This window comes from Phyllobates terribilis, unplaced genomic scaffold (assembly GCF_046119375.1).
Source record: "Phyllobates terribilis strain yellow unplaced genomic scaffold, ASM4611937v1 Scaffold_11__3_contigs__length_659146591, whole genome shotgun sequence".
Classification (NCBI taxonomy): Eukaryota; Metazoa; Chordata; class Amphibia; order Anura; family Dendrobatidae; genus Phyllobates; species Phyllobates terribilis.
The window spans coordinates 129,766,081-129,792,370 of NW_027362771.1; the positions used below are offsets into that span (position 1 = coordinate 129,766,081).

The 26,290-nt window shown below is 42.5% G+C and overlaps 1 protein-coding gene across 1 annotated transcript in view; it reads left to right on the top strand.

Annotated features, from left to right (window-relative positions):
* PTPRQ (protein tyrosine phosphatase receptor type Q) overlaps positions 1 to 26,290 on the top strand; it is an 814,679-nt gene that overhangs the window by 425,893 nt on the left and 362,496 nt on the right. The window contains exon 27 of the mRNA XM_073651596.1: positions 6,968 to 7,140. Coding sequence (XP_073507697.1) covers positions 6,968 to 7,140 — 173 coding nt within the window. The remainder of the gene's footprint in view (positions 1 to 6,967; positions 7,141 to 26,290) is intronic.

A 26,290-nucleotide genomic window follows, 5' to 3' on the forward strand; every position in this document is an offset into this window, starting at 1 on the left:
TGGAAAGTTGAGTCTTAACATTTTCTACTGAAAAATTATACTTTCCAAGGTATTAAAACAGATGTAATGGAGAATCACAGTGGAGTGAAAAGTGGTGCACTATTTTGGCCTAATGCTCCTCTCATTTATATTGGATACCTTCAACAAAATTTGAATCACAATTACTACATGACCCGTTCATCACACGCCACAGTGAATCTAACTACCACGCACACCAGAACCCCTCAATAAATACATACCTTAGAAAACCTAAATAACCACCTTCAGACAGTTTACCTATATAAAATTAGACCCTTATACTCCCCAAAGATCCCAAAACAGGGCCTCCTTTATACTGAACAGCTACTATAGATGTAGGTAATGGCAAATAACAATTCTACAGACAAGCTATCATAACCACAGGATGCTCCTAACACTTAAAAGGGTATTCCCATCTCTAAGATCCTATTCTAATATGTAGTTAGTCTAATAATAATAATATTAGCAAATGCCTCCAATTAGAAATGTAGTATAGTTCTTCTGATTCGCTAAATCGCTTACCATATGCAAGGCATTGCAGCAGCTTAGGTATCCATGGTTACGACCACTTATATAGTGACAGTCAGTTAGTTGTTAGTGATTGTAACCATGGATACTTAAGCTACTGCAATGCCTGCACATGGTAAGCGCCATAGTGAATCAGAAGAACTATACTACATTTCTAATTGGAGGTATTTTCTAATATTATTATTATTACTTCACCTAGTACATAGTGGGATAGGATCTTGGAGATGGGAATATCCCTTTAAAGAGAACCTGTCAGTAGATGCATGCTGCCCCGATTTTGGCTTCTCCCCGCCTGCTGACAATGACTGAAAATAAATAAAACAAAAATGAAAAGCATAATCAATAAGTGTTCTATCATTAACAATTGTAAAAATTTTGGATAATTATTGATAATAATTATAATGATTGCTAGCTTAACGCCTTTGGGAAGATTTAACTGCAAACTGATATATTGGTGGCCCTGGTGTGCTGAGACATGGTTTATAGGTGCCCCTTGTTCAGGTCCTATCAGTATAGATGAGATATGCACATGTCAGTCTCGGGTATATTCCAGGTGTCCTATCTATGCAGACTGACTAATGTATCCTGCAGGTTGTGCATGTGAAAAAACAATGCCTCCCTTGTAGGACCGCAACTCTAGTACTGTAAAAGCTGCAACCTAAAATAGTGAGAACAGGTTCATTTTCTGTTCATTACAGAATTTCACCAGACTACTTTTAGCTCTGATAATTAACTTGTGATTTAGACTTTCCTGTACAATACAAGCTAAAGAGATGCAGCCACAAAGTCTCTATTTCCAGCCACAGTTGACCTGTTGCCACCGTAGAACATAAATCAAACAATAATGTGCAGGACTTTCCCTCTTAGATATTTAAAAGAAGTTCTGCAGTAGCTGATGTGCAGTATGAAGAAAAATGTACCTCTATTATGTAATCATTGCACTATACACAATACCCATTAATTAAAGATGAAAGAAATTCTGAAAAAAACTTTACTTTTAATGAAAAAAAATTATAACTACCTGTGCATAATAGTAGACAATAAACATTGTACAACAACATGCTTATTTTAGTATGAAGATACATATAAATGTAGTGAGTGACTTTAGTACTGTAATATTTCTCAGATAAAGAGAGAAATGACCTAAAACAGGGTATTACGAGTTCTAATGTGTTTCTTCCACATTATACTGGGTTTATCAGAGAACCTTGGAAGCATCCTCCAAAAATAATAGCAAAATACTTTATATGACAAATATTATCATATGGGAAATGTCTGTTAATAGCAATAGGTCTAGTGTGTGGACTACAATGTCCATACAACATCAAAAACAGTGCATGTGTGTAGACATGAGTTACTTCATGATTCGTTCTAATGCACACTAACCTGAGTGTCATGCTAGTCACTGCTCACGGACAAGCCATGAGACTGAGTAGTCGAGATGTCTGGGGTCAGATACCCAGAGGGAGCATCATAAACAAAGGGTTAAGGCAAAGGTGTAGTTAGGTCACAGTCCGAGGTCAGAATTCCAGGAAAGTTGCGGATCAAGACAAAAGGGCAAGGGAAATGGATGGTCAAAGGCAAGGTCCAAGGTCGTGCAACAAACATTAAATACAGGAACACAGATTACAGAGCAAGTGCACACCACTTAAACTATGCTACAACTGGCACTAATTAGAGGCAGGGAGCCAGCTAAATAGCCAGATAATAATAACATAATAGCTTCTGATGTGTCCGTAATTGCTACTATACTCCTCAACATTGAAATTGCAACACCAAGGACGAAAAGTTGTGGCATTTTGGAAATCACATTAATCTATAGACATATTAATGATATGCAGATGATGAAAAAATGGAAACAAAATTTTGAAAAGACATCTTGACTTATTCAGAATTCTCTATGAGTGACACAAATAAGAAATACACCCTTTGGCCTGCTATCAGTGAAGTTATTGATGGCTGTCTGAGGAATGTTCTGCCACGATGAAGTAACTTGGCACCCAAATGATTTTGATCCAGTGCTGGCAATTGCGGCTATGCAATTGCCAACCAATGACAGCCGAGATAGGCTGAAAGTGAAAAATGTCTGGAGATGCTTCAGGCCATGGTATCACATTTTAGCCATGTAGACTGCTCACAGTAGCATCAGCAACACGTGGTCTGGCATTGTTTTGTTGAAAAACGGCTTCTGGGACACTTTGGAGAAATGGCTATACCACTGGTTCCAAGACCAAATCAATGCAAAACCGAGCTGTTAATGTACCTGGAATGAAGACTAGAGGGATTCAGCTTCTGTACATTATGTCACCCCACCCCATAATCCTAAAAATAGGACCGACATGACATTCGCTTATGAAGACCTCCTTAAGGTGTTTTCCATGTGGTCTTCAGATGGAGACCAAAGGATGGAATAGAGCAATAGAAGCTAGAATGATGGTCTATTTTCTTCAGCAATGAGTCCCGCTTTTGTCTTGTAATGATGGCCAGAGATTTGTCTGGAGACCACATGGGCAATGCTATGAAGATGGCTTTACGAGGGAATGAGTCACTGGTCCTAGTCCCGGGATTGTGGTGTGGAGTGTGCAGTAGCTGGGATGTCATAGATGTTTTTGGTTTTGGAGCCGAACCCTTCTAGTCATCATTTCAGGTATACTAACGAACTGCATGTTGCTTGTGTTACTGTTAGCACCCTGCGTGCTCTAAATGCGCTACTATAGCCTGAAGCATCTCCAGACTTGTCTTCCATCAAGCACATCTGAGATGTTATTGGTCAACAATTACAAATGACGTTGCCAGCACCGAATCTTGATGATTTGTGTGCCCAAGTACATTAATTCCTCAGACAACTATTAATAACATACTCGATACTAGATAAATTGAGATGTATCAAAAATTTTGTTACCTTTTTTTATCATTTGCATATCATTAACCTTTGCATCGATCCTGTGATTTCCATAACTTGATGACTTTTCCCTCTTGGGGGTCCAATTTCAATGTTCAGAATATAAATCAAAACTAGTATCTTGACAAGATAACTTGAGATAACATGGAGTTCTTTCACCTGTATAAATGAACTTGAGTCGCAAACTTGTTTTTTACTATGGCCCCTGACCTCCCTGGTGACTCCTGTGGGCACAACGGGCCTTATAATTTACAGTAGGAGGTCATTCATCCAGATATAAGCATGGATATATGAGTGTAATATTGCTAACCAGCATTTGGATGTGCCCTTTACACCAGGCTTTCAATTGTTTGTCTGGTGACATCATGGTGTGATTTTGACCTTTCTACACTACTGTGGTGATTAGCATTGACACCTTTGTTTCCCCTGGCAAGGTGCAGGGTGGAACCTAACACATCATTAAGTGTTTTTTGTGCAGGGCATCTCAGGGTGATAGCAGTAGCACTGTAGCATGGACTTAGCAGCTTGAATGGAGGGCGAGTTTAGGCCTACTGTACTTGTGATCTCTTAATTAAGTGTCAATAGCCTGTGTGCAAACAAAAGACCCTCTAATTGTTCTGATTAGGAACTGTGAAGTGATATCCTTCTATTGCAGCATTACATGTCCATTAATTGCTGTGGGAAATCATGGTTACATGCAGCACTTTTTACAATGAAAAAATGTTCAAAAAGTGAAAAATGCTGCTCATTCACACTGTCATCCGAAAGATCTTTTAATGACATTTTTAATGACATGAATCCTGTACTTTATAGTGATAATAGTGCCCATAGACCCAAATCAAGTATGGCTGCTTTAGATAGATACTGAGAGTATGTCTATTCTCCCGTGTGGGCTGTGAACCTAGGAGTACATAGGAGAACACTTCCTGAACAGAACATACGGAGATGTGTAAGGAGTCGGACACTTGTTACCCAAATATTTCCTCCCTGCTGAGATCTCTCAGAGATAAAAATTAGGATAGGGTAAAAGTTAGAGAGTTGTATCCCATCCTAATTTTACCCCATTTTGAACAGTATTTGACACCATTAGATTAGATTGGACAATTAATATCAGATGATTCCCACATTAATATACTTGTTAGCTAAATGAGTTTCTTAAGAACACATCAGTTACACTATATATTGCAGCACTGTAATAATGTAGTATATAGTATAAACAGTCAAAGAGGATCACAGGTTTAATTTCCTTAAGGTAACTAAAAAAATAAAGTAAAAATAAAAAAGTTATGAAAATGTAAAAAAAAACCTTAAAAAACCCCGAAAAAACCAGAAGTTTAAATCATGCTTCTTTTGACATTCAAAAAAAATAAACATATTTGGTACCCTTACATCCCTAAAAGTTCAAACTTTCAAAATATAAAATTATTTAAACACTACAGAAAATACAGAATGTAAAGTAAAAAATGAAAACACCAGAATTGCCATTTGTTTTGGGTGCCTCGCTTCCTCCAAAGTATGAAGTAAAAATCGATAAAAGCATTGTATGTACCTGAAAATGTTCTGAATAAAATCTACAGCTCAGTGGACAAGCCCACAAAGTTTTTTTTTTTTTTAAACTGCAAAAATATATGAAAAATCTTATAATTGTGCTATCTTCATAATTATGCTGACCTGAGAATAAGACTGTCAGGTCATTTTTATCACACACAGAACGTTGCAAGAATAAAACCCAAGAAACAGTAGCCGAGTTTTGCATTTTTTTTTCATCATTTCATGATATTTGGATTTTTTTTTCCCATTTTTGAAAACATTATATGGTAAAATGAATGGTGTCATTCAAAACTACAACTTATCCCACAAAAAACACACCCTACGTTGATGGAAAAATTAAAAAAAGTTATGAATCTTGAAAGAACAGAAAGGAAAAGCCAAAAGTGAAAATGGGGTAACAAATATGATAATGTAATAAATAATATGATGTAATCTATGATCTATAAATATAATGGTAATGTATCTACTAGCTGACAGGCTACAAAGGGAACCTGTCGTGTCCATTAACGCTATTAACCTGTAGATATCTGGTCAATCTACAGTTTAATAGGGTTATGAGGTGCCCAGTCCCAGTACTGATGCACTGCAGAGCCGGCTGTCAGTCATTGTCGGGGCATCGTTACAGCCGCTGCTCTCAGTGCTATGGGTGGAGACAGTAATTCCTCTGGGCACACCTGCATGACTGAAAGCCAGCGGCCCCCGGAAGAAATAAACTTAATTTTCTCCCGGATGACACACTTTCAGTACTGTGGCTAGGAACCTATAAAACGTGATTAGCATGCAGATTAACCCTATATCTGCAGGTTATTAGCATTATTGGACCTGACAGATTCCCTTTAAAAGAAATAGCACATTGATTACTTTGCATTAATTCGATGTTGCCTCAATATCAATTTATTTGCTTTAAACAGTTGGAGATACAAATTTGGGCCATTATATCTCACACAGAGTGGGCCATGAAGCAAATGTAGATCAACATAGGATACAATGGTGATCTAAATTCAATTACGTAGGCACGTGGAAGATTTTGGTTTTGTAGCTGTGAGGCTAAATTCACACCATATCAGCGGTGCACGACTGGCATACAGTATATGCCCAGAATATCTTGTCTGTGAGAATGTTCCCATAGATTTTAATGGTAAAACATATGTAAACAGGATGTCCTTTTGGTTTACATGTATGCTGTTACTATAACACATTAGGATCCAACACTCCCAATAGATTAGAAAAGTATAGAGTAGTAGACTACGCTTTTCATTGCAACTGTATAAAAAGGGAACCTGGAAAACAGTATTTATGGGGTTAATCTGCAGGTTGATAGCATTAGAATTTTATCTACTGTAGCTTCCTTACTGAAAGCATGGCTACCAGGAGAAAATTAATTTATTTCTTCCCGGGAGCCCCTGGCTTTCAGTCATATACTGTAGATGTGCCGGCAGTACTTCAGTCACCGCTCAGTACACAGTACATACCTGCTGTAAACATGCATCGGCACTTTGATTAATCCACAGACCGTACAAAGAGAGCATAGCCAAGTGTGCCAAATGGTGGAAAAAAAATTACAGCATTCACTACTTTGGACCAGAATAATGCAATCAATGTAAAGACATTGTGGCTCACAAGCTAGATTCCTTATCAGTATGTCTTTGGAGTGTGGGAGGAACCTGGAGGAAACCCACGTAAACACGGGGAGAACATACAAACTCCTTGCAGATGTTGTCCTTGGTGGGATTTGAACCCAGGACCACAGTGCTGCCGAGCTGCAGTGCTAACCACTGAGCCACCGTGCTTTGCAACCATGACTGGCCTGATTTCCAATTTGGCTGTCTGAACCCGGCCTAACTAGACAATTACTAGTAATAAAAGTGTTCTACATGTGCAGGTTGGAAGAATCGTTATGGAAATGACATATACATTTGCTAATTACTGTATCTTTTCCATCACTTTCTTTTCTATATATATCTCAAGTACCCAGCGCTGTATCTGATTTAAATGCAAAAGAAGTGGAAGCCAACTTTATAACAGTGAGCTGGAGAAGACCACAGCAACCAAATGGCATCATTACCCAATACAGGGTTAGAGCGTTTGTAAAAGAAACAGCAATAGCCATCGAAAATACAATTCTCACAGGAAAATATAAGGTAGTGTGTTTCTTTCTCTGTTTTTTAAATTCTGCACTTATCTTTATGCATTGAACAATTAGTAATCACTTATTGCCTTGTGAGTGTTTTCTCACTTTGCCTGATCTACATGTCTTCTGTAGGACAAGAAAGAGACTCCTTTTCTTTCATTTACACCTACTTGGTATAGCTCAACACCTACAAGTGTTTCCTGTTTTTACTTCAATTAAAGGAGTGCTGATAAGATTGTTGGGGGCATCAAAGTAAAAATAAAGGACAAAACATAAACCAAGAATTGTTTTCTTTAGAAACACACATCGCTCATATGACAGTCATTCATTATAGATAGAACTACATTATATAGAGCATTTAATTAAAACGGAAACCATATTTCAGTTGTAGAAACATTTGCCTCCTTCTGTTTCTGTCACTAGTTCGGGAACTTAGACTAATGGCCTAGACTTCTGAAATTTTCCTATTAATGTATTGCTGACATAGGCAAAGTATATGGAGCAATTGTCTACCATTTTGATCAGATTTTTCAACTACATTCACATTTAATGTTAGTGGTTGATAATATACCTGACAGTATAAGTCTGTATATCAAAAATGCAGGTGTGTCTTACGTGACCTTTTTACTTGGCTCAAGATATCTCAATTTTACTAGATGAAATGATCGATTTTGAAAAAAAAAGTTTGGGTTGCTCAGCATGCCCAACAGAGTAACCCTAAGGCTAGAGACTGGCGATTTTCATGCTTATCTTGATGAGGGAGGGTGTTGGAGTCAGACTCTTCTGATTAATTAGGAGGCACACACCCCTTAATGAATCAGGAGCATCTGACGATTGGCTTCAACTTCTCCACAAATCTTACTACAGTCAGTGAGTGTAGTAGGGAACACCACAGCTTATCATGAAGTAGATGAGGTGTGGCTCCACACCCCCGGCCTGCCCCAGCTTCATCCATTTTGACAGCGGTGGGCAAAACTTGCGTGAAAATGCTAAAACTAGAAAAATGTTTGTGCAACTCCAAGTTGCATGAAAATTTTGCTACTTTTAAAAGTTTTTTAGACTTGAATTCTGGCGTAAAAGATTTGATGAACAGGAGCCTAATTTTTTTATCAAATGTAGTCACCTGGTATCACTCGTTTTCAGGATATCTGAGCCAGGAGGGAAGGTATAAAAGGGCATATCTTTATTAAGGGTATAGCTTTAGGGAGTGTATAGGCAGCAAGCCCAGCAGGTCCTTGGTGACTGAGGAGGCCCCCGTGGCCACCAGCCACATTATAAGACACCGGTGTTATAACTAACACATGATAAGTATGTCAGCATTGCTATAGATTTTGCAATATTTCTGTGAAATAATTGTTTACCAAAAGAGTATCTGTTTACCATGTTTGTCTAGTTTTTTACTGGATACAATTTTTTGGGGTGGAAGTTGCTTCATTTAATACACAAAAATTATTACACAACCCTGTTTTCTGATAGAAGACAATGAAAATACAGATACAATTATCATATGTAAAGTTCATTACTTGTACAGTAGGGAAAATTAGTATTTGATACACTACCGATTTTGTAAGTTTTCCCACCTACAAACAATGGAGAGGTCTGTAATTTTTTATCGTAGGTACAGTTCAACAGTGAGAGACAGAATCTAAGAAAAGTAAGTAATAAAAATGCCTTAAAACATTCTCTCTCTCTCATTATTCTGGCATTTGGCAAATATTAAAAATTTTGGTAAACCTAACTGACCTAACACAGGAAAGGTTTATTCTGATTTCATTTCAGATATTGAGAAAAACATGCATATGTGTCTTTTTATATATTGTATGTAAACTTCTGGTTTCAACTGTATATACTAGTATTATACACCTGTGACATTTCCTCAGTATGTTTATTGCATGGTTTGAGGGTAGATAATCACAGTGGTCTCCTATTTATCCTGACTGCCATATTATATACTATTATAGTTGGTTGGACAAATTATGCGTAGACAGGGGCATGGTTTTTGTATTTCTATGTTACGGATCCGGGTGGTGGAACCTCTGTGCTGTGAAGCAAGGAGGGACCAGAGGGGCGTAACTAAGTGCCTACCCGGACCGACCCTGGCCACATGGTGGCTTAGTCGACTCCATGAACCAAGGAGGGACCGGGAAGGTGAACCAGGTGCCACTCTGGGACCGACCTTGTGAGAGTAGGCGACTTCCACGAGACTGACGGCTGAAGCTGACAGGCACAGCTGATGAGCACGACTGGTAGAGAGACAGAAGATGCGGGTAGGCAAGCAGGCGGGCACGGCAGGTAGACATGCTGGTGGGCACGGCTGATAGACAGGCAGGCGGGCACGGCTGATAGTCAGGCTGGCAGGCACGGCTGATAGTCAGGCTAGCAGGCTCGGCTGATATCTAGGCTGGCGGGCACTGGGACCTGAGGACTGAGGAGAGTGTTAGCACACAAACAAACATCTTGCACAGGCACCTCCATTTTGGAGGAGGTACCTTATATAGGGGAAGTCCTCCGGCCATTGGCCAGGGACTCTTTAGGATGGCGCGCGCGGCCCCTTTAAGAGGGAGGGAGCGTGCACCCTAAGCACAGTGCCCGGGGAACTGCGAGCGGTGCGCGCACCCCGGGCAGATGCAGGAAGGGAGCCGGAGGACGCCGGACCAGGACCGCGGCAGTGAGGGGATCGGCGTCTCTGCCCAGCAGGAGGCACAGACGTCGATGCTACAGTACCCTCCCCTTTACGCCCTCTCTTCTTTAGGCCCGCAAGAAATTTTTATAGAAGACGAGGGGCATGAATGTTCTCCCTGGGCTCCCAAGACCTCTCCTCAGGACCAAACCCCTTCCAATCCACAAGAAAGAAAGTCTTTCCTCTTACCTTCTTGATGATCAAAATGTTCTCTACCTCAAAGACGTTCTCAGCGGAGACTGGAGCTGGAGTGGTACCTGGATCGTCAGAGAAAGGATTAAGGACAACAGGCTTAAGGAGAGACACGTGAAAGGAGTTGGGAACCCAAAGGAGGCAGGGAGTTTCAGCTTGTACGCCACTGGATTCATTTGGTTCAGAATCTTGAAAGGTCCGATGAACCGAGGGCCCAACTTGTATGATGGTATCTTGAGGTGGCCATATTTGGAGGAAAGCCAGACCTTGTCTCCCGGACGAAATAGAGGCGGATCCAGACGTCTCTTATCAGCATGCTTCTTCATCAGCTCGGAGGACTGAAGAAGCGCAGATCTAGTGTCTTCCCAAATCACCGAAAATTCACTGACGAGAGACTCCGCGGCAGGATTGTCCACTGAAGAGAAGATGAGAAACGGAATTTGGGGGTGTCGGCCCTAAACCACAAAAAACGGAGACTTAGCAGAGGACTCGCTCACATGGTTATTATAAGAAAACTCGGCCCAAGGCAGCAGTTCTACCCAATCTCAATGGTGAGCGTTGACAAAGTGCCGAGGAAAACTGGTAAGGATCTGATTAATACACTCGACTTGACCATTGGACTGAGGATGATAGGCCGAAGAAAAGTCCAAAGAGACATCCAGCAGCTTGCACGTGGCTCTCCAGAAGCGAGAAGTGAACTGAACTTCTCGGTCCGAGACAATGTGGAGGGGTAAGCCGTGGAGACGAAAGATGTGACGGATGAAGTCCTTAGCCAACAAAGGTGCAGACAGAAGACCAGGCAGAGGGATGAAGTGAGCTATCTTGGAGAAGCAGTCAGCGACCACCCAAATGACGGTAGAACCGGAAGATACCGGGAGATCAGTGATGAAGTCCATTGCAATGTGTTGCCAAGGAGCAGAAGGCATGGGAAGAGGAAGAAGACGACCAGCTAGAAGGTGCCTAGGTATCTTGTTACGGGCACAAGAGGAACAAGCCACAACAAAATCTGCAACATCCTTGTGCAGGGTGGGCCACCAATAATGTCGGGCAATGAGCAGAAGCATCTTCCTCTGGCTGGCATGACCAGCCAGTTTAGACGAATGACCCAAGACCCTCTTCCGATCCTGAGCCGCTACAAAGGTCAGGAGGTAGATGAGACAGCTCAAACGGAGCAACAGTCATTATTCTGGAGGGGTCAATGATGTGTAGAGGCTCCTCCTCTTGGTTGGTAGAGAGAAAATAGCGGGATAGAGCGTCAGCTTTAGTATTCTTGACTGCCAGACGGTAATGGAGAGAGAAGCAGAAACGAGCAAAGAACAAAGACCATCTGGCCTGATGCGGATTTAGTCTTTGGGCGGTCTGCAAGTAAGGAGGTTTTTATGGTCAGTGTAGATGACCACCGAGTGCAGAGCCCCTTCAAGCAAGTAGCGCCACTCCTCCAGCGCTAATTTGATGGCCAGCAGTTCTCGATCACCAATGGAGTAATTGCGCTCGGACGAAGAAAAGAGTTTGGAGAAGAAGCCGCAGGTCACCATTCGCCTGGACGAGGATTTCTGGGTGAGCACTGCTCCGGCCCCGGAGGAAGAGGCATCAACCTCCAGGAAGAAATGTTTATTGCAATTTGGACGATGTAGCACTGGTGCGAAGGAGAAGGCTTGCTTAAGAGAAACAAAGGTGTTTTCTGCCTCGGAAGTCCATTCCCTGGGATTTGCTCCTTTACGGGTGAGAGCAGAGATGGGAGCAGTCCGGTAGGAGAAATGAGGAATGAAGAGGCAGTAATTGTTAGCGAATCCCAGAAACCGCTGAATAGCCTTCAACCCCTCGGGTCGGGGCCACTTTAAGACGGCAGACACCATCTCGGGATCCATCCGCAGTCCGGTCTCAGAGATTATATACCCCAGAAATGGTAGGGAGGTCTGCTCAAAGAGGCACTTCTCGTACTTAGCGTACAGGCGATTCTTCCGAAGACGCAGTAGTACCTGACGAACATCCCTCCGGTAAGAGGGCAGATCAGTGGAGAACACCAAGATTTCGTCCAGGTACACCACCACGCAGGAATACAGGAGATCTCGGAAGATGTCGTTTACTAACTCCTGGAAGAGAGGTGGAGCATTACAGAGACCGAAGGGCATCATGTGGTACTCGTAGTGACCATCCCGAGTGTTGAATGTCGTCTTCCACTCATCTCCCTGGCGAATCCGGACCAGATTGTACGCCCCATGAAAATCGAGCTCAGTGAAGATCTTTGCACCTTTTAGGTGGTCAAACAGCTCCGAGATGAGAGGCAGGGGGTACTTATTTTTGATGGTAATCTGGTTTAGACTCCTATAGTCGATGCATGGACGAAGAGAGCCTTCTTTCTTCTTGACGAAGAAGAAACCTGCTCCAGCCGGAGAGCTGGATTTCTGGATAAATCCCCGAGCAAGATTCTCCTCTATGTATTCAGACATAGCACTGGTCTCAACCAGCAACAAGGGGTAGATTCACCCGTGAGGAGGTGAAGCACCAGGTATTAGGGCGATGGGGCAATCATACGGCCTATGAGGTGGTAGTGTCTCTGCCTCCTTTTTATCAAAGACATCCGCATATGACCTGTAGGGTGCCGGCCAGGTAGGTTAGCTGGGGTAGACAGAGGTCAAGCAGAACGAACCGGAACCAGACAAGACTTATGACATTCCTAACCTCAACGGAACACCTCACCCAAGCTCCAATTCAGGAAGGGCTCATGTCTCTGTAACCAAGGCAGGCCAAGCAAGAGGGGATGAGAGAGACCGGACAGCATGTAAAAGGAGATCTCTGAATGTAGCATTCCCACCTGAAGGGTTACAGGCTCAGTGACAAACAAGATGGTCTCAGAGAGAAGCTTTCCATCCACAGAGGAAACCGCAAAAGGATCATCCAGACGTACGGTAGGAATCTCATAACGCTCCACAACGGCCTGTTGAATGAGATTCCCAGAGGCTCCGGAATCCAGATAGGCGATCTTGAAGTAGCGGGTGTTATCACTGGTAACTGAGACGAACAGAGTCAAGGGCGGAGAGGAAGAACTTTCATCTAGGATGACCTGTCCGAACGGTCCTAGACACTGGAGTTTCCCGGTCTCACCGGACAGGAGCGGGTTTGATGCTCTATACTGCCACAGTAGAAGCAATCTCCTAGCGAGACTTGACCATCTTAACTTGGTCTATTTGCATAGACTCTGGAGAGGACACCGGGGGGAATGCTGGTTGCGAGACTGGCCTTTGGAAGGTTGGTGCAAGACGCAGGGGTATTCTCTCCTGGGTCGTCTCCTTAGAACGCTCCTGAAAACGGATGTCAATCCGGGTAGCTAATGACACCAGGTCGTCCAGAGAGGGAGGTATGTCACGACCGGCTAGCTCATCCTTGATCCGTCCGGAAAGGCCCTCCCAAAAAGTAGACACCAGAGTCTCATTGTTCCAGGCCAGTTCAGATGCGAGGGTGCGGAAACGCACGCATACTGTCTCACAGAGAGACTCCCTTGACGGAGTCGGAGAAGAGAGGAGGCAGTATAAGATTTTCGTCCGGGCTCATCGAAAACCTTCCAGAAAGCCGCGAAGAAGGCCTGGAGATCGGACACCAGAGGATCCCCTCTCTCCCACAGAGGGTTAAGCCACTCCAACGCCTCTCCGGTGAGGTGAGACATGATGAATGCCACCTTGGCCCAGTCGGAGGAGAACTGAGAAAGGTCAGGAATCAGCCCAGAACTACACAGGAGGACCTGGTCAATGACCTTAAGAGAGCTGGGATCACAGTCTCAAACATTACCATTAGTAACACATTACGCCTCCATGGATTAAAATTGTGCAGGGCACGCAAGGTCCCCCTGCTCATGCCACAATCTTCCTCAGGCAGATACATTTCTTAAAGAAATGTTGCACAATTAAATGCATGATTTGTGCCAAGCAGGCAGCATGATTTTATTAGTCCAACTGTAAGGCAGACAGAATGTTCCAGGGATTGCTGCTCACATTTCCCAGCTGCAATTCATGGAGAGTCAGCCAGCCTGAGATTTGCTGCTTGATACACAGCAGCAACTTGTGAGCTGTATATCTTTTTTCCTTGATACTTGCAAGCTATAAAACCACTTGGCATTGCTATCCCATGCATGAACCCCCCCCCCCCAAAAAAAAAATAAGGGTCTAGAATTAGTGCTGTCCTATGGCTATTGGCTATGAGGTCATGTCTGTTAAGTAGGATCCAGAGGAGAAAAATACCACCACCTGGCAATGGAAACAGAGGTAGATACTAATAGCGAAGGCTTCACCACTCTGTCCGACTGTGAAGATGTATTTCTGCCACTCAAAACATCCACATATTGAGCCATGAAACTCATATGTTGTTCGGGTACATAGTTGCTGCTCCTGGGTGTACGGTGCAGTGCACTTTGGAACTCAACGTTAAGTTGAGAGAACACATAACGTTCTGGAGTATGACAAGCAGTAGCGGTAAATGACGATAATGGTGATAACATTGACCAGGCACTACAGTGGTGGCCAAAAGTATTGGCACCCCTGCAATTCTGTCAGATAATACTCAGTTTCTTCCTGAAAATGATTGCAATCACAAATTCTTTGGTATTATTATCTTCATTTAATTTGTCTTCAATGAAAAAACACAAAAAGAATAGTCCTAAAGCCAAATTGGATATAATTCCACACCAAACCTAAAAAAGGGGGTGGACAAAAGTATTGGCACTGTTTGAAAAATCATGTGATGCTTCTCTAATTTGTGTAATTAACAGCACCTGTAACTTACCTGTGGCACCTAACAGGTGTTGGCAATAACTAAATCACACTTGCAGCCAGTTAACATGGATTAAAGTTGACTCAACCTCTGTCCTGTGTCCTTGTGTGTACCACATTGAGCATGGAGAAAAGAAAGAAGACCAAAGAACTGTCTGAGGACTTGAGAAACCAAATTGTGAGGAAGCATGAGCAATCTCAAGGCTACAAGTCCATCTCCAAAGACCTGAATGTTCCTGTGTCTTCCGTGCGCAGTGTCATCAAGAAGTTTAAAGCCCATGGCACTGTGGCTAACCTCCCTAGATGTGGACAGAAAAGAAAAATTGACGAGAGATTTCAACGCAAGATTGTGCGGATGGTGGATAAAGAACCTCGACTAACATCCAAACAAGTTCAAGCTGCCCTGCAGTCCGAGGGTACAGCAGTGTCAACCCGTACTATCCATCGGCGTCTGAATGAAAAGGGATTGTATGGTAGGATACCCAGGAAGACCCCACTTCTTACCCCGAGACATAAAAAAGCCAGGCTGGAGTTTGCCAAAACTTACCTGAGAAAGCCTAAAACATTTTGGAAGAATGTTCTCTGTTCAGATGAGACAAAAGTAGAGCTTTTTGGGAAAAAGCATCAACATAGAGTGTACAGGAAAAAAAAAGAGGCATTCAAATAAAAGAACACGGTCCCTACAGTCAAACATGGCGGAGGTTCCCTGATGTTTTGGGGTTGCTTTGCTGCCTCTGGCACTGGACTGCTTGACCGTGTGCATGGCATTATGAAGTCTGAAGACTACCAACAAATTTTGCAGCATAATGTAGGGCCCAGTGTGAGAAAGCTGGGTCTCCCTCAGAGGTCATGGCTCTTCCAGTAGGACAATGACCCAAAACACACTTCCAAAAGCACTATAAAATGGTTTGAGAGAAAGCACTGGAGACTTCTAAGGTGGCCAGCAATGAGTCCAGACCTGAATCCCATAGAACACCTGTGGAGAGATCTCAAAATGGCAGTTTGGAGAAGGCACCCTTCAAATATCAGGGACCTGGAGCAGTTTGCCAAAGAAGAATGGTCTACAATTCCAGCAGAGCATTGTAAGAAACTCATTGATGGTTACCGGAAGCAGTTGTTCGCAGTTATTTTGGCTAAAGGTTGTGCAACCAAGTATTAGGCTGAGGGTGTCAATACTTTTGTCTGGCCCATTTTTGGAGTTTTGTGTGAAATGATCTGATTTTTGCTTCATTCTCTTTTGTGTTTTTTCCTTGCAAGCAAATTAAATGAAGATAATAATACCAAAGAATTTGTGATTGCAATCATTTTCAGGACGAAACTGAGTATTATCTGACAGAATTGCAGGGATGCCAATACTTTTGGCCACCACTGTATTTAAGGGTGAGACCTGGCTGACAAAAAGTGGCATTTTAGGAGAAGTGGGAGGAGGACAACTTGAGGCTTCCTGTGATGGTTAGCCATCTTGCTTTTTCCAAATGAACAAGTCATGTTGCTTGATGTGCTGATGGAGATCCATAGTTCCTAGTCTATACAGACAAAGATGTCCACGTCTTATTTTCCTATTGTAGAGCCTGCAGATTCCCAAATAATTATCTTGTGGCAACATGCAAAAGAACTTGCACACAAAAAATGCCCTTAAATATGACTCGCTACCAGTGCGACCTGACCTTTCAGGCGCTGTTGAGCATCCTTCACCAACAGCAAGTGCAATATCACCTGCTCCAGAGCTAACTGCAGAACAATCAGATTTTGCCCAGGAGGATCTTTTAGAAGCATATCAGTTGTACCATGTATTTCCAAGGCCAACATCCTCCTCCTCTGATGATATCACCGCCTCAGCAACCCTGGTTCCCAGGTCTTGTCTACCACAGAATAATCTACATCCTTTCTGATTCAGGTGACAGTTGCCTTTGTGTGTTAAATGATCTGAGATCCTTGCCCTCCTACTGATTCCCACCGCAAGATTTGCCCTTGGTCATAGTGCTACTACCACTGCCACTGCCATTGCCATTGCCCCTACTACCATGGCTCACAGAGCCAGCAACACAGCTTGGCATTTGAATCATTTCCTTCATCTCCTCCAATCCCATGTATACAGGCTGACTGTTCTAATAAATCAACTGGAAGAAGCTGTTCTGGCAAAATTTCTTCCTTAAGCCACGGAGTGCTGTGGATTAGGGGAATAAAGGGATAACAGAAAAGTGTCATTGGCAAAATTGAAATCGTGCTCAGTAGAACATTTTATGTTATGGTGGCAGAGGAGGTAGACTAAGTAGAATTCTTACTCAAGCTGATTTTGTCACTGTCAAAGGCTATATTATCCTGCTGTGACAGATGAGATGAGAGAAGAGACATATATTCATAATCATATGATCACAGGTTGAAGTCCCCTAAGGGGACTAAAAAATAAAGAAAAAAGTTTTTAAAGATATATTTAAAAAAGAATATATGAAACTTCAAATCAACATGTTCGTACAAGTCAGATCTATAAAAATATGGAATAAATTAGCCCAATTGGTAAATGCCATAAAGAGAAAAAAAATCAAAATGTCAGACTTAGTTTTTTTGTCACCTTATCCCCCTAAAAAATTTAACATTAAACAATTTAAGCATATGTACACAAAATTGGTGTCAATAAAAATTTCAGCATACCGCGCTAAGGACAAGCTCTCACTCAGCCCCATCAACAAAAAAAATAAAAAAAGGTATGGATCTTAGAAAATGGTGAAACAAAGCAAAATGTTTTGTTTACAATATTCAGAATTTTTTTTATTCTCTTAAATAGAAAACAGTCACTGCATATTTGGTATTGCTGTAATTGCACAGACCTGAACAATCATGTTTCCAGGTCATTTTAACAGCACAATTAACACTGGAAAAACAAAACTTAAAAAATAATGGCAGAATTGCATTTTTTTCAGCATTTCATTGCACTTTTAATTATTTTCCCATGTTTCAGTGCATATATGGTAAAATGAATGATGTCATTCAAAATTACTACTTGTCCTGCAAAATTCAAGCCCTCACATTTCTATTTCATTGGAACAGTAAAAAACAGTAAAAAAGTTATGGCTCTTGAAAGAAGTGAGGAAAAAACAAAAGAGCAAAAACAAAAAATTCCCTTGTCCTTAAAAGGTTAAACACTCCCTTCTCCTTTGGTTGAAATTCTCCCTCCTTTCTAAATAAACCCTAAAAAAACGACTCTATTAGGTAGGTGCACCCACAGAAATGAAGTTGCGTCAACAGCCAGCAGTATTGTCGTGGCTCGTATGGTTGTTAAATTGGACTAGTAAAACAGTTTCAAAACTTTAAAAATATTATAGATGGATTACAATAAAAGGTTAAGGTTTTGCAAATATTTAATGAGTCCAACTTAACAACCATACACTTCATAATAAAACTGCATTCTGCTACCGCATTCTCTTTTCTGGGCCTTAACTGATGTGTAGCTACAGTCCTGCTAATCGTTATTGGCACCAATGAAGTTTAAGAGCATAATGTGGAATATCTCCTGAAAAAAATGAATCAAGTGAAACAGTTTATTTTTGTATAAGGCACTCATGTTAAATACAAAATAGCAAATGATAAACAATAATTTATAAACAATGGGAGGAAAAAATAGAAAAACGTAAAGTTTGCTGTGTCACTGGTATTGGCACTCTTTACATTAATTTAGTATGGAAACACATTTTGACTCGCCTGTGGTAAATCACAAAAGAGATTCACCTGTGATTAATTGTCGGTGCCCATGTGACATGAATTAGTCAATGAATGATGACTCCAGTGTTTTAAAAAGCCACATGGTAGGCCCAGTTCCTTTGTCACAATGGTGAAGACAAAGGAGCTCTCTGAGGAAATCAGAACTGCTATTATTAGCAAACACAAGACTTCCAAAGGATATATGGACATCTCCAAAGACCTTGGTATCCCAGTGCAACAAAAGTTTCAACAGTGCACAATATTATTAAGATGTTTTCCAAGCCTGGAGCCATAAAGAACCTCCCTGGACATGGGGGAAAGAGGAAAATGGTCTAGAGATTTCTTCAAAGGTTGGTGCGAATGGTGGAAAAAACACCAGATCAGACATCCAAAGACCTGAAGGCCAACGTGGAACAGTCTTGGTTTCAACAAGTACCATACGCCGCACACTAAACCAGGCAGAGCTTTATGAGTGAAGACCAAGGAAGAAACCATTGTTGAAGAAAAGACATAAAAAGGAATGACTGATCTTTGCCAAAGAGTACCTTGACAAACAACAATCCTTCTGGGAAAATGTTATGTGGAGAAGATTAAACAAAAATAAAGCTTTTTGGTAATGCAAAGCAACAGTTTGTTTACATATGGCGCAATGAAGCTTATAAGGAAAAGAACACCATACCAACAGATAAGCATGATGGAGGATCCATAATGCTGTGGGGTTGCTTTGCTGCGTCTGGTACTGGAAGCCTAGATCATATCACAAGAATCATGAAATCTGAGAATTATCAAGAGATGTTAGAGCAAAATGTCCTACCCAGTGTAAGAAAACTTGGTTTGAGTCAAAGACCATGGGTCCTCCAGCAAGACAATGATCAAAAACACGCATCCAAAAGTACACAGGGATGGTTGAAAAAGATAAAGTGAACTGTTTTAAAATGGCCAGCAATAAGTCCTAACATCAATCCCATTGAAAATCCTTGGAGTGAACTGAAATCTGCCATTGGGAAAAAGAACCGTGCAAACATTCAAGAGCTTTAACAAACTGCAAAGAAACAGTCGGAGAAAATTCCAGCTGAGAAGTGCAAGAAGCTTATAGATGGCTACAAGAAACGTTTGGAGGCTGTCAACAATGCCAAAGGTTGTGCACCTAAGTATTAATTAGGGGTGCCTTTATTGCTGCACATGCTGTTTATTCTGTTTTTTCTTTGAAATTGCAACATGGAAGTAGAGAAACAATGTTTTATAATTGTATTACTTTGGACCACTAATTAAAAAATCCTGAGGATATAACTTTGGTACATTTCCATTTATTTCTGAAGATATTGTACAGTCTATAAAAAAATGAAGGGGTGCCAATAATGGTGAGCAGCACTGTATATAGCGACGTGGTCAAGAGGGGATAGTTTAAAACAAAAAAATAAATAAAAAAATTATAAAAAGGTCACAAAAAAGGTTGTTTCATTTTTTTCTTTTTTTCTTTTAAATTGTCCCCTCTTGACCACGTTGCTGTGCATCTACACATAAATTCAAGCCCACAAAAGAACATGTGGCAAAAGCATGCAGTTTTGTCATGAAGTGTATGGTTGTTAAATTGGAATATTATAACAAGTTTTCAAACATTAAAAAGTGTTCTTTTTTTAAAGATTTAAAAAATAACCTCCCGGCCTTTAACCACTTCGCGCCAGAGCCTGTTTTTGCCTTCGTGACCAGGCCAATTTTTTCAATTCTGACCACTGTCACTTTATGAAGTAATTACTCTGGAACACTTCAACGGATTCCCCTGATTCTGAGATTGTTTTTTTATGACATATTGTACTTCATGGTAGTGGTAAAATGTATTCAATATCACTTGCGTTTATTTGTGAAAAAATCGGAAATTTGGCGAAAATTTTGCAATTTGCAAACTTTGAATTTTCATGCCCTTAAATCAGAGAGATATGTCACACAAAGTAGTTAATAAATAACATTTCCCACATGTCTACTTTACATCAGCACAATTTTAGAAACAAAATTTTTTTTTGTTAGTAAACTATAAGGGTTAAAAGTTGACCAGCGATTTCTCATTTTTCCAACAAAATTTACAAAAACATTTTTTTAGGGACCACATCTTATTTGAAGTGACTCTGAGGGGCCTTTATGACAGAAAATACCCAAAAGTGACACCATTCTAAAAACTGCACACCTCGAGGTGCTCAAAACCACATTCAAGAAGTTTATTAACCCTTCAGGTGTTTCACGGGAATTTTTGGAATGTGGAAGAAAACAATGAACATTTAACTTTTTTTCACAAAAATGTTACTTTAGACCAAATTTTTTTATTTTCACAAGGGTAACAGGAAAAAATGGACTACACAATTTGTAGTGCAATTTCTCATGAGCGCGCTGATACCCCATATGTGAGGGAAAACCACTGCTTGGGCGCACTGCAGGGTTCGGAAGGGAAGGAGCGCCATTAGACTTTTTGAATGTAAAATTTGCTTGAATAATTAGCGGACGCCATGTTGCATTTGGGGAGCCCCTGATGTGCCTAAACAGTGGAAACCCCCCACAAGTGACACCATTTTGGAAACTAGACCCCTTAGGGAACTTATCTAGATGTGTGGTGAGCACCTTGCACCCCCAGGTGCTTCACAGAAGTTTATAATATTGAGCTGTAAAATTAAAATTTTCACATTTTTCCCACAAAAAAATGTATTTCATCCCCTCATTTTACATTATCATAAGGATAACAGGAGAAATTGCACAATGATATTTGCTGTGCAATTTCTCCTGAGTATGCTGATACCCCATATGTGGGGGAAAACCACTATTTGGGTACACTGCAGGGTTCGGAAGGGAAGGAGCGCCATTTGACTTTTTGAATGTAAAATTTGTTTGAATAATTAGCGGATGCCATGTCGCATTTGGGGAGCCTCTAATGTGCCTAAACAGTGGAAACCCCCCACAATTGACACCATTTTGGAAACTAGACCCCATAGGGAACTTATCTAGATGTGTGGTGAACACCTTGCACCCCCAGGTGCTTCACAGAAGTTTATAAAATTGAGCCGTAAAAATAAATTTTCACATTTTTCCCACAAAAAATGTTTTTCATCCCCTAATTTTGCATTATCATAAGGATAACATAAGAAATTGCACCATGAAATTTGTTGTGCAATTTCATCTAGGGAAGTAGTGAGTATTTTTTAATTTTTAAATTTATACCATTGGGCAGTGAAGAAAACATAATTATTTATTTATCGGTCGACCATGACAGCACCACGAGAGAGGGGATCCGCCCACCAAGGACAGGAAACCTACAGACTTAAAAGGGGCGGCCCTCTCTCTCGCCTCAGTTTGGTTTCCTGTCCTTGATGGAGGGAACCTATTTCAGGTTCGTGGAAAGAACCGGATGGCGACGGGTGTCGAGCAGCGCCCCTATCTGGGATCTGCAGCTCCAGCGTCAGCTTTGTGGCTGCACTCCTATCTGGGAGTGGCACAGCATATTTTGCACCGGAGAAGCAGGAGTCTGCGCCCCTATCTGGGGTGGCAGCCCTTTCATCAGCTGCTTCAGCCAGGTTTGCGCCCCTTTCTGTGGAGGAGTCTGCCCCTGGTCTGATCCGGACTGCAGTGGGACTGCGCCCCTATCTGGGGTGTCAGGGCCCACCATCACCCTGAAGATAGGCGGGTTGTGTGGGATGCCGTCCCCATCAACACCCCTCGGAGGTCGGCGCGCTGGATATCTGACGCTGCGCCCCAATCCGGGGTAGCAGGCCCGTGGATCTTGGCAGAGCCTACCTGAAGCGGCGGCGACTGGAGCTTCCCGGTGCGCGGCTCGTGCGGGCGCGCACTTCCGGCCTCCTCCTGTAAGTCGCGGCCCGATGATGTCACCGCGCCTCAGGGCGATCACGTGACCGGGACCCGGAAGTCCGGTCACGTGCACCTAATTGTAAGTGCGGCATTAACCGCGGCGAAGGGGCGCCAAGCATCCCTGTGTAAAAAAAAGAAAAAAGAAAAGGGGGAATGTATTCAATTGAAATCAGGTGGCTGAGGGGTGGAAGAGGTGCTACTTAACTGGCCCAGGCACCACTGTTCAGGGCTTCCCAGCTTGTTCTCCTCATCATGGAGTCTGATAATGAGCAGCAGCAAGTTCAGCAGCCGCCATCTCCGCCATCTCAGCGGCTGTTTGGGGAGCCCCAAAAAGTGCATCGCCCTCATGTTACTGGTAACGCCTGGTCCTCAGGAAAGCGAGGTTTGGCGTCTAAGTTCAGTCATCATGCTTCCAGCAGGATGGACGAATCTGCAGCCTGAGAAGGGTCCTTCCTCCAAATCGGTACCAGCCCTTTTTGAGTCACCTGGGTAAGTGATCTTCGAGAAAGTTCACTTAGTAATGGAGTATCCCTTCTCCCGAAAGATAGAGGGCTCCTATTTGGCTCTTCTCCTTCTAACCGGGAACCCAGGAAACCGAGTCAATGACTCACAGCCAAGGTAGGGGGGAGGCTGTTGGGCTTCTTACCTGCCTGGACAAAAATTTCTGCTAGTAACTGGATCCTTGATCTGGTAGGTTCGAGTCTGAGGTTCGAGTTTTGGCAGATTCCTCGTGGGAGATTCATCTTGACCCCAAACCGTCCCTCGGTAGTAGAGCAGACAGCCCTACAAGTGGAAATCCTGAACTTGGTCCATAAAGCGGTCCTAGTGGAGGTCCCGACAGCATAAAAGGGGCTAGGATTCTACTCGCCTCTTTTTTTGATTTCTAAGCCTGATGGTTCTTTTAGGTGCATTATTAACCTTAAAGCCCTTAATAAGTTTTTGCTAGTTCCCACCTTTAATAAAGTTCCTTTTTTCAGGCTGTTACATGGTAGTATTAGATCTAAAAGACGCCTATTACCATGTACCTATACATATGGATTTCCAGAAATACCTTAGGGTGGCTTTGGTCATAGATGGAGAAATTAAGCACTTCCAGTTTAGGGCCTTACCGTTCGGTCTGGCCATAGCCCCCAGGGTATTTACTAAGATTATAGCGGAAGTCATGGCTCATGTCAGGGAACATAATATTTTAATTATCCCTTACCTGGATGATTTCTTGATAGTTGGAGACTCAGCCTCCCAATGTTATAATCACCTAAAGTTAGTATCCTCCATCTTAGAAAGTCTGGGCTGGATCCTAAATCTTTAGAAGTCCAGGGTAGTGCCTTCAAAAATACAGCAGTTCTTGGGTATTATGCTGGATTCAGACCTTAAAATATGTTTCCTCCCGGAAGCCAAGAAACAAAAGGTTAAAATCCTGGTAGAGAAAGCATTATCAAACCCAATCATGTCCCTTAGAGCTGCGATGTCCTTGTTGGGTACCCTGTCATCTTGCCTTCCCGGGGTTCTGTGGGTACAATACCACTCCAGGGTTCTACAGTGGGACGTCCTACATAATGAAGTTTTGTTAGATGGGCACTTGGAAGGACGAAAGTCCTTGTCACCCCAATCACTTGAATCCTTGCGGTGGTGGGTGAACGAGGCGAACCTATCACGAGGAATTCCCTTGGTATTTAGAGTCACTAAAATAATTACAACCGATGCAAGCTCCCGCGGGTGGTGGGCCCATCTGGGGGACATGGTTGCCCAGGGGTCCTGGTCAGACACGGAAAAGGGCCTTTCCTCCAACGCTAAAGAACTACTAGCAGTGGATAAAACTATTAATCATTTCTTGACTTTCCTTCATGATAAAGACGTTAAGATCCTTTCAGATAATAGGATAGCAGTAGCTTACGTGAACCATCAGGGGGGTACACGTTCTGGATCACTAATGAGAGTGGCGGATCGTCTTTTTCAGATTTCGAAATGCAATCTCCTTTCCTTAACGGCCCTCCACATCAAAGGAAAAGAGAACATAAAGGCAGACTACTTAAGCCGTTTCTCTCTGAGGCAAGGCGAATGGGAACTAAAGCAGGACATATTTTCTCAAATAGTCCGAAAATGGGGGCTGCCGGTGGTAAATCTCTTCGCCACAAGGCTAAATCGAAAGACAGAGCTCTTTTGCTCCCTAAATCCCAGAGAAAACCCTCTGGCAGTGGATGCTCTCCAAGTGACTTGGGATTTCAGTCTGGCCTATGCCTTCCCCCCACTGAATCTTCTTCCCATGGTCCTAAGAAAGATCAGAGAGGACGACGTGAGGGTCCTTCTGGTCACCCCCTTTTGGCCCAGGAGGCCCTGGTTCTCATGCCTGAGGAACATGTCCATCTCCGATCCTTGGGTCCTGCTCGAAATTCCGGATCTCCTCGGCCAGGGTCCAATAGTCCATCCTCAAGCTCCTGGCCTCCACTTGACGGTGTGGAACTTGAGAGGTCTCTGTTAGAATGCAAAGGATTCTCCCAAAACCTAGTGGCTACATTAATGCGTAGTAGAAAACCTGTCACTACCAGGATTTACGCCAGAGCTTGGAAGAAATTTTTATCTTTCTCTTGTTCTACAGTTGGTGAGGGGGTGCCAATTGGGAAAATTTTAGAGTTTTTACAGAAGGGCCTCGAGTTGGGGTTGGCAACAAGTACCCTTAAGGTCCAAGTCTCTGCCTTAGGTGCCCTATATAACTGTGACCTGGCAGGAAATTACTGGATTTCTCGCTTTATCAAAGCTGCGTTTAGATCCAGGCCTGTTATCAAAAACAATTTAGCACCCTGGGATCTAAATTTAGTTCTAAAAGCATTATCTGGTTCACCCTTTGAACCAATAGATTCAGCATCCCTTAAGTCCATCTCCCTTAAAACAGCGCTTCTAATAGCTCTAACATCAGCTAGAAGTATTAGTGACATGCAGGCTCTGTCTTTAGCTTCACCTTTCACTCAGATCCTTGACGATAGAATAATTCTTAAAACTGACCCAGCATATCTCCCTAAAGTAGCTTCCCGTTTCATAGACTCCAAGAAATAATCCTACCCTCGTTCTGTCCTAATCCAAGTAACCAAAAAGAGGCAGAATTCCATACCTTAGATGTTAGAAAATGTGTGGTTAAGTACCTGTCGGTCACCCAGGCTTTCAGGAAAGATAGTACCTTGTTTATCTCCTACCAAGGGGTTAGGAAAGGGCTTAAGGTTGCTAAGTCCACCATAGCTAGGTGGATCAGGGAAGCTATTACTGTAGCTTATGTCTCCAGCGGGGACGAAGCGCCACAGGGGTTGAAGGCTCACTCTACCCGAGCAGTGGCGACCTCGTGGGCGGAGAAGACGGGTGTCTCGATGGAAGACATATGTAAGGCTGCTACCTGGTCTTCTCCATCTAACTTCTATAGGCACTATAGACTGGATTTGGGTGTTTCATCTGACCTCACATTTGGAAGAAGGGTGCTCCAGGCTGTGGTCCCTCCCTAAACTTCTTCATCTCTGCAATTCTCTCGTGGTGCTGTCATGGTCGACTGATAAAGTCATAAGTTACTTACCAGTAACGGGATTTTTCGGAGACCATGACAGCACCCTTATATTCCCTCCCTTTACTTTATGGGAGCACTCCTCAGTTATTAATTATAATTTTCTCACTTAGTGGTGTTGTATAAAAATATTATTTTTATGATTGTTTACCATGTCTACTAACCTGGTGGTCCTCTCAATGCTTTGTAATCCAAACTAAGGCGAGAGAGAGGGCCGCCCTTTTTAAGCCTGTAGGTTTCCTGTCCTTTGTGGGCAGATCCCCTCTCTCATGGTGCTGTCATGGTCTCCAAAAAATCCCGTTACCGGTAAGTAACTTATGACTATTTTTACCATAAAAAAATGTTTTACCCTCAGATTTTACATTTTCACACAGGGCAATGGGTAAAAATGGTGCCGAATGTGTCACACAATTTCTTCTAAAAGTGACAATAC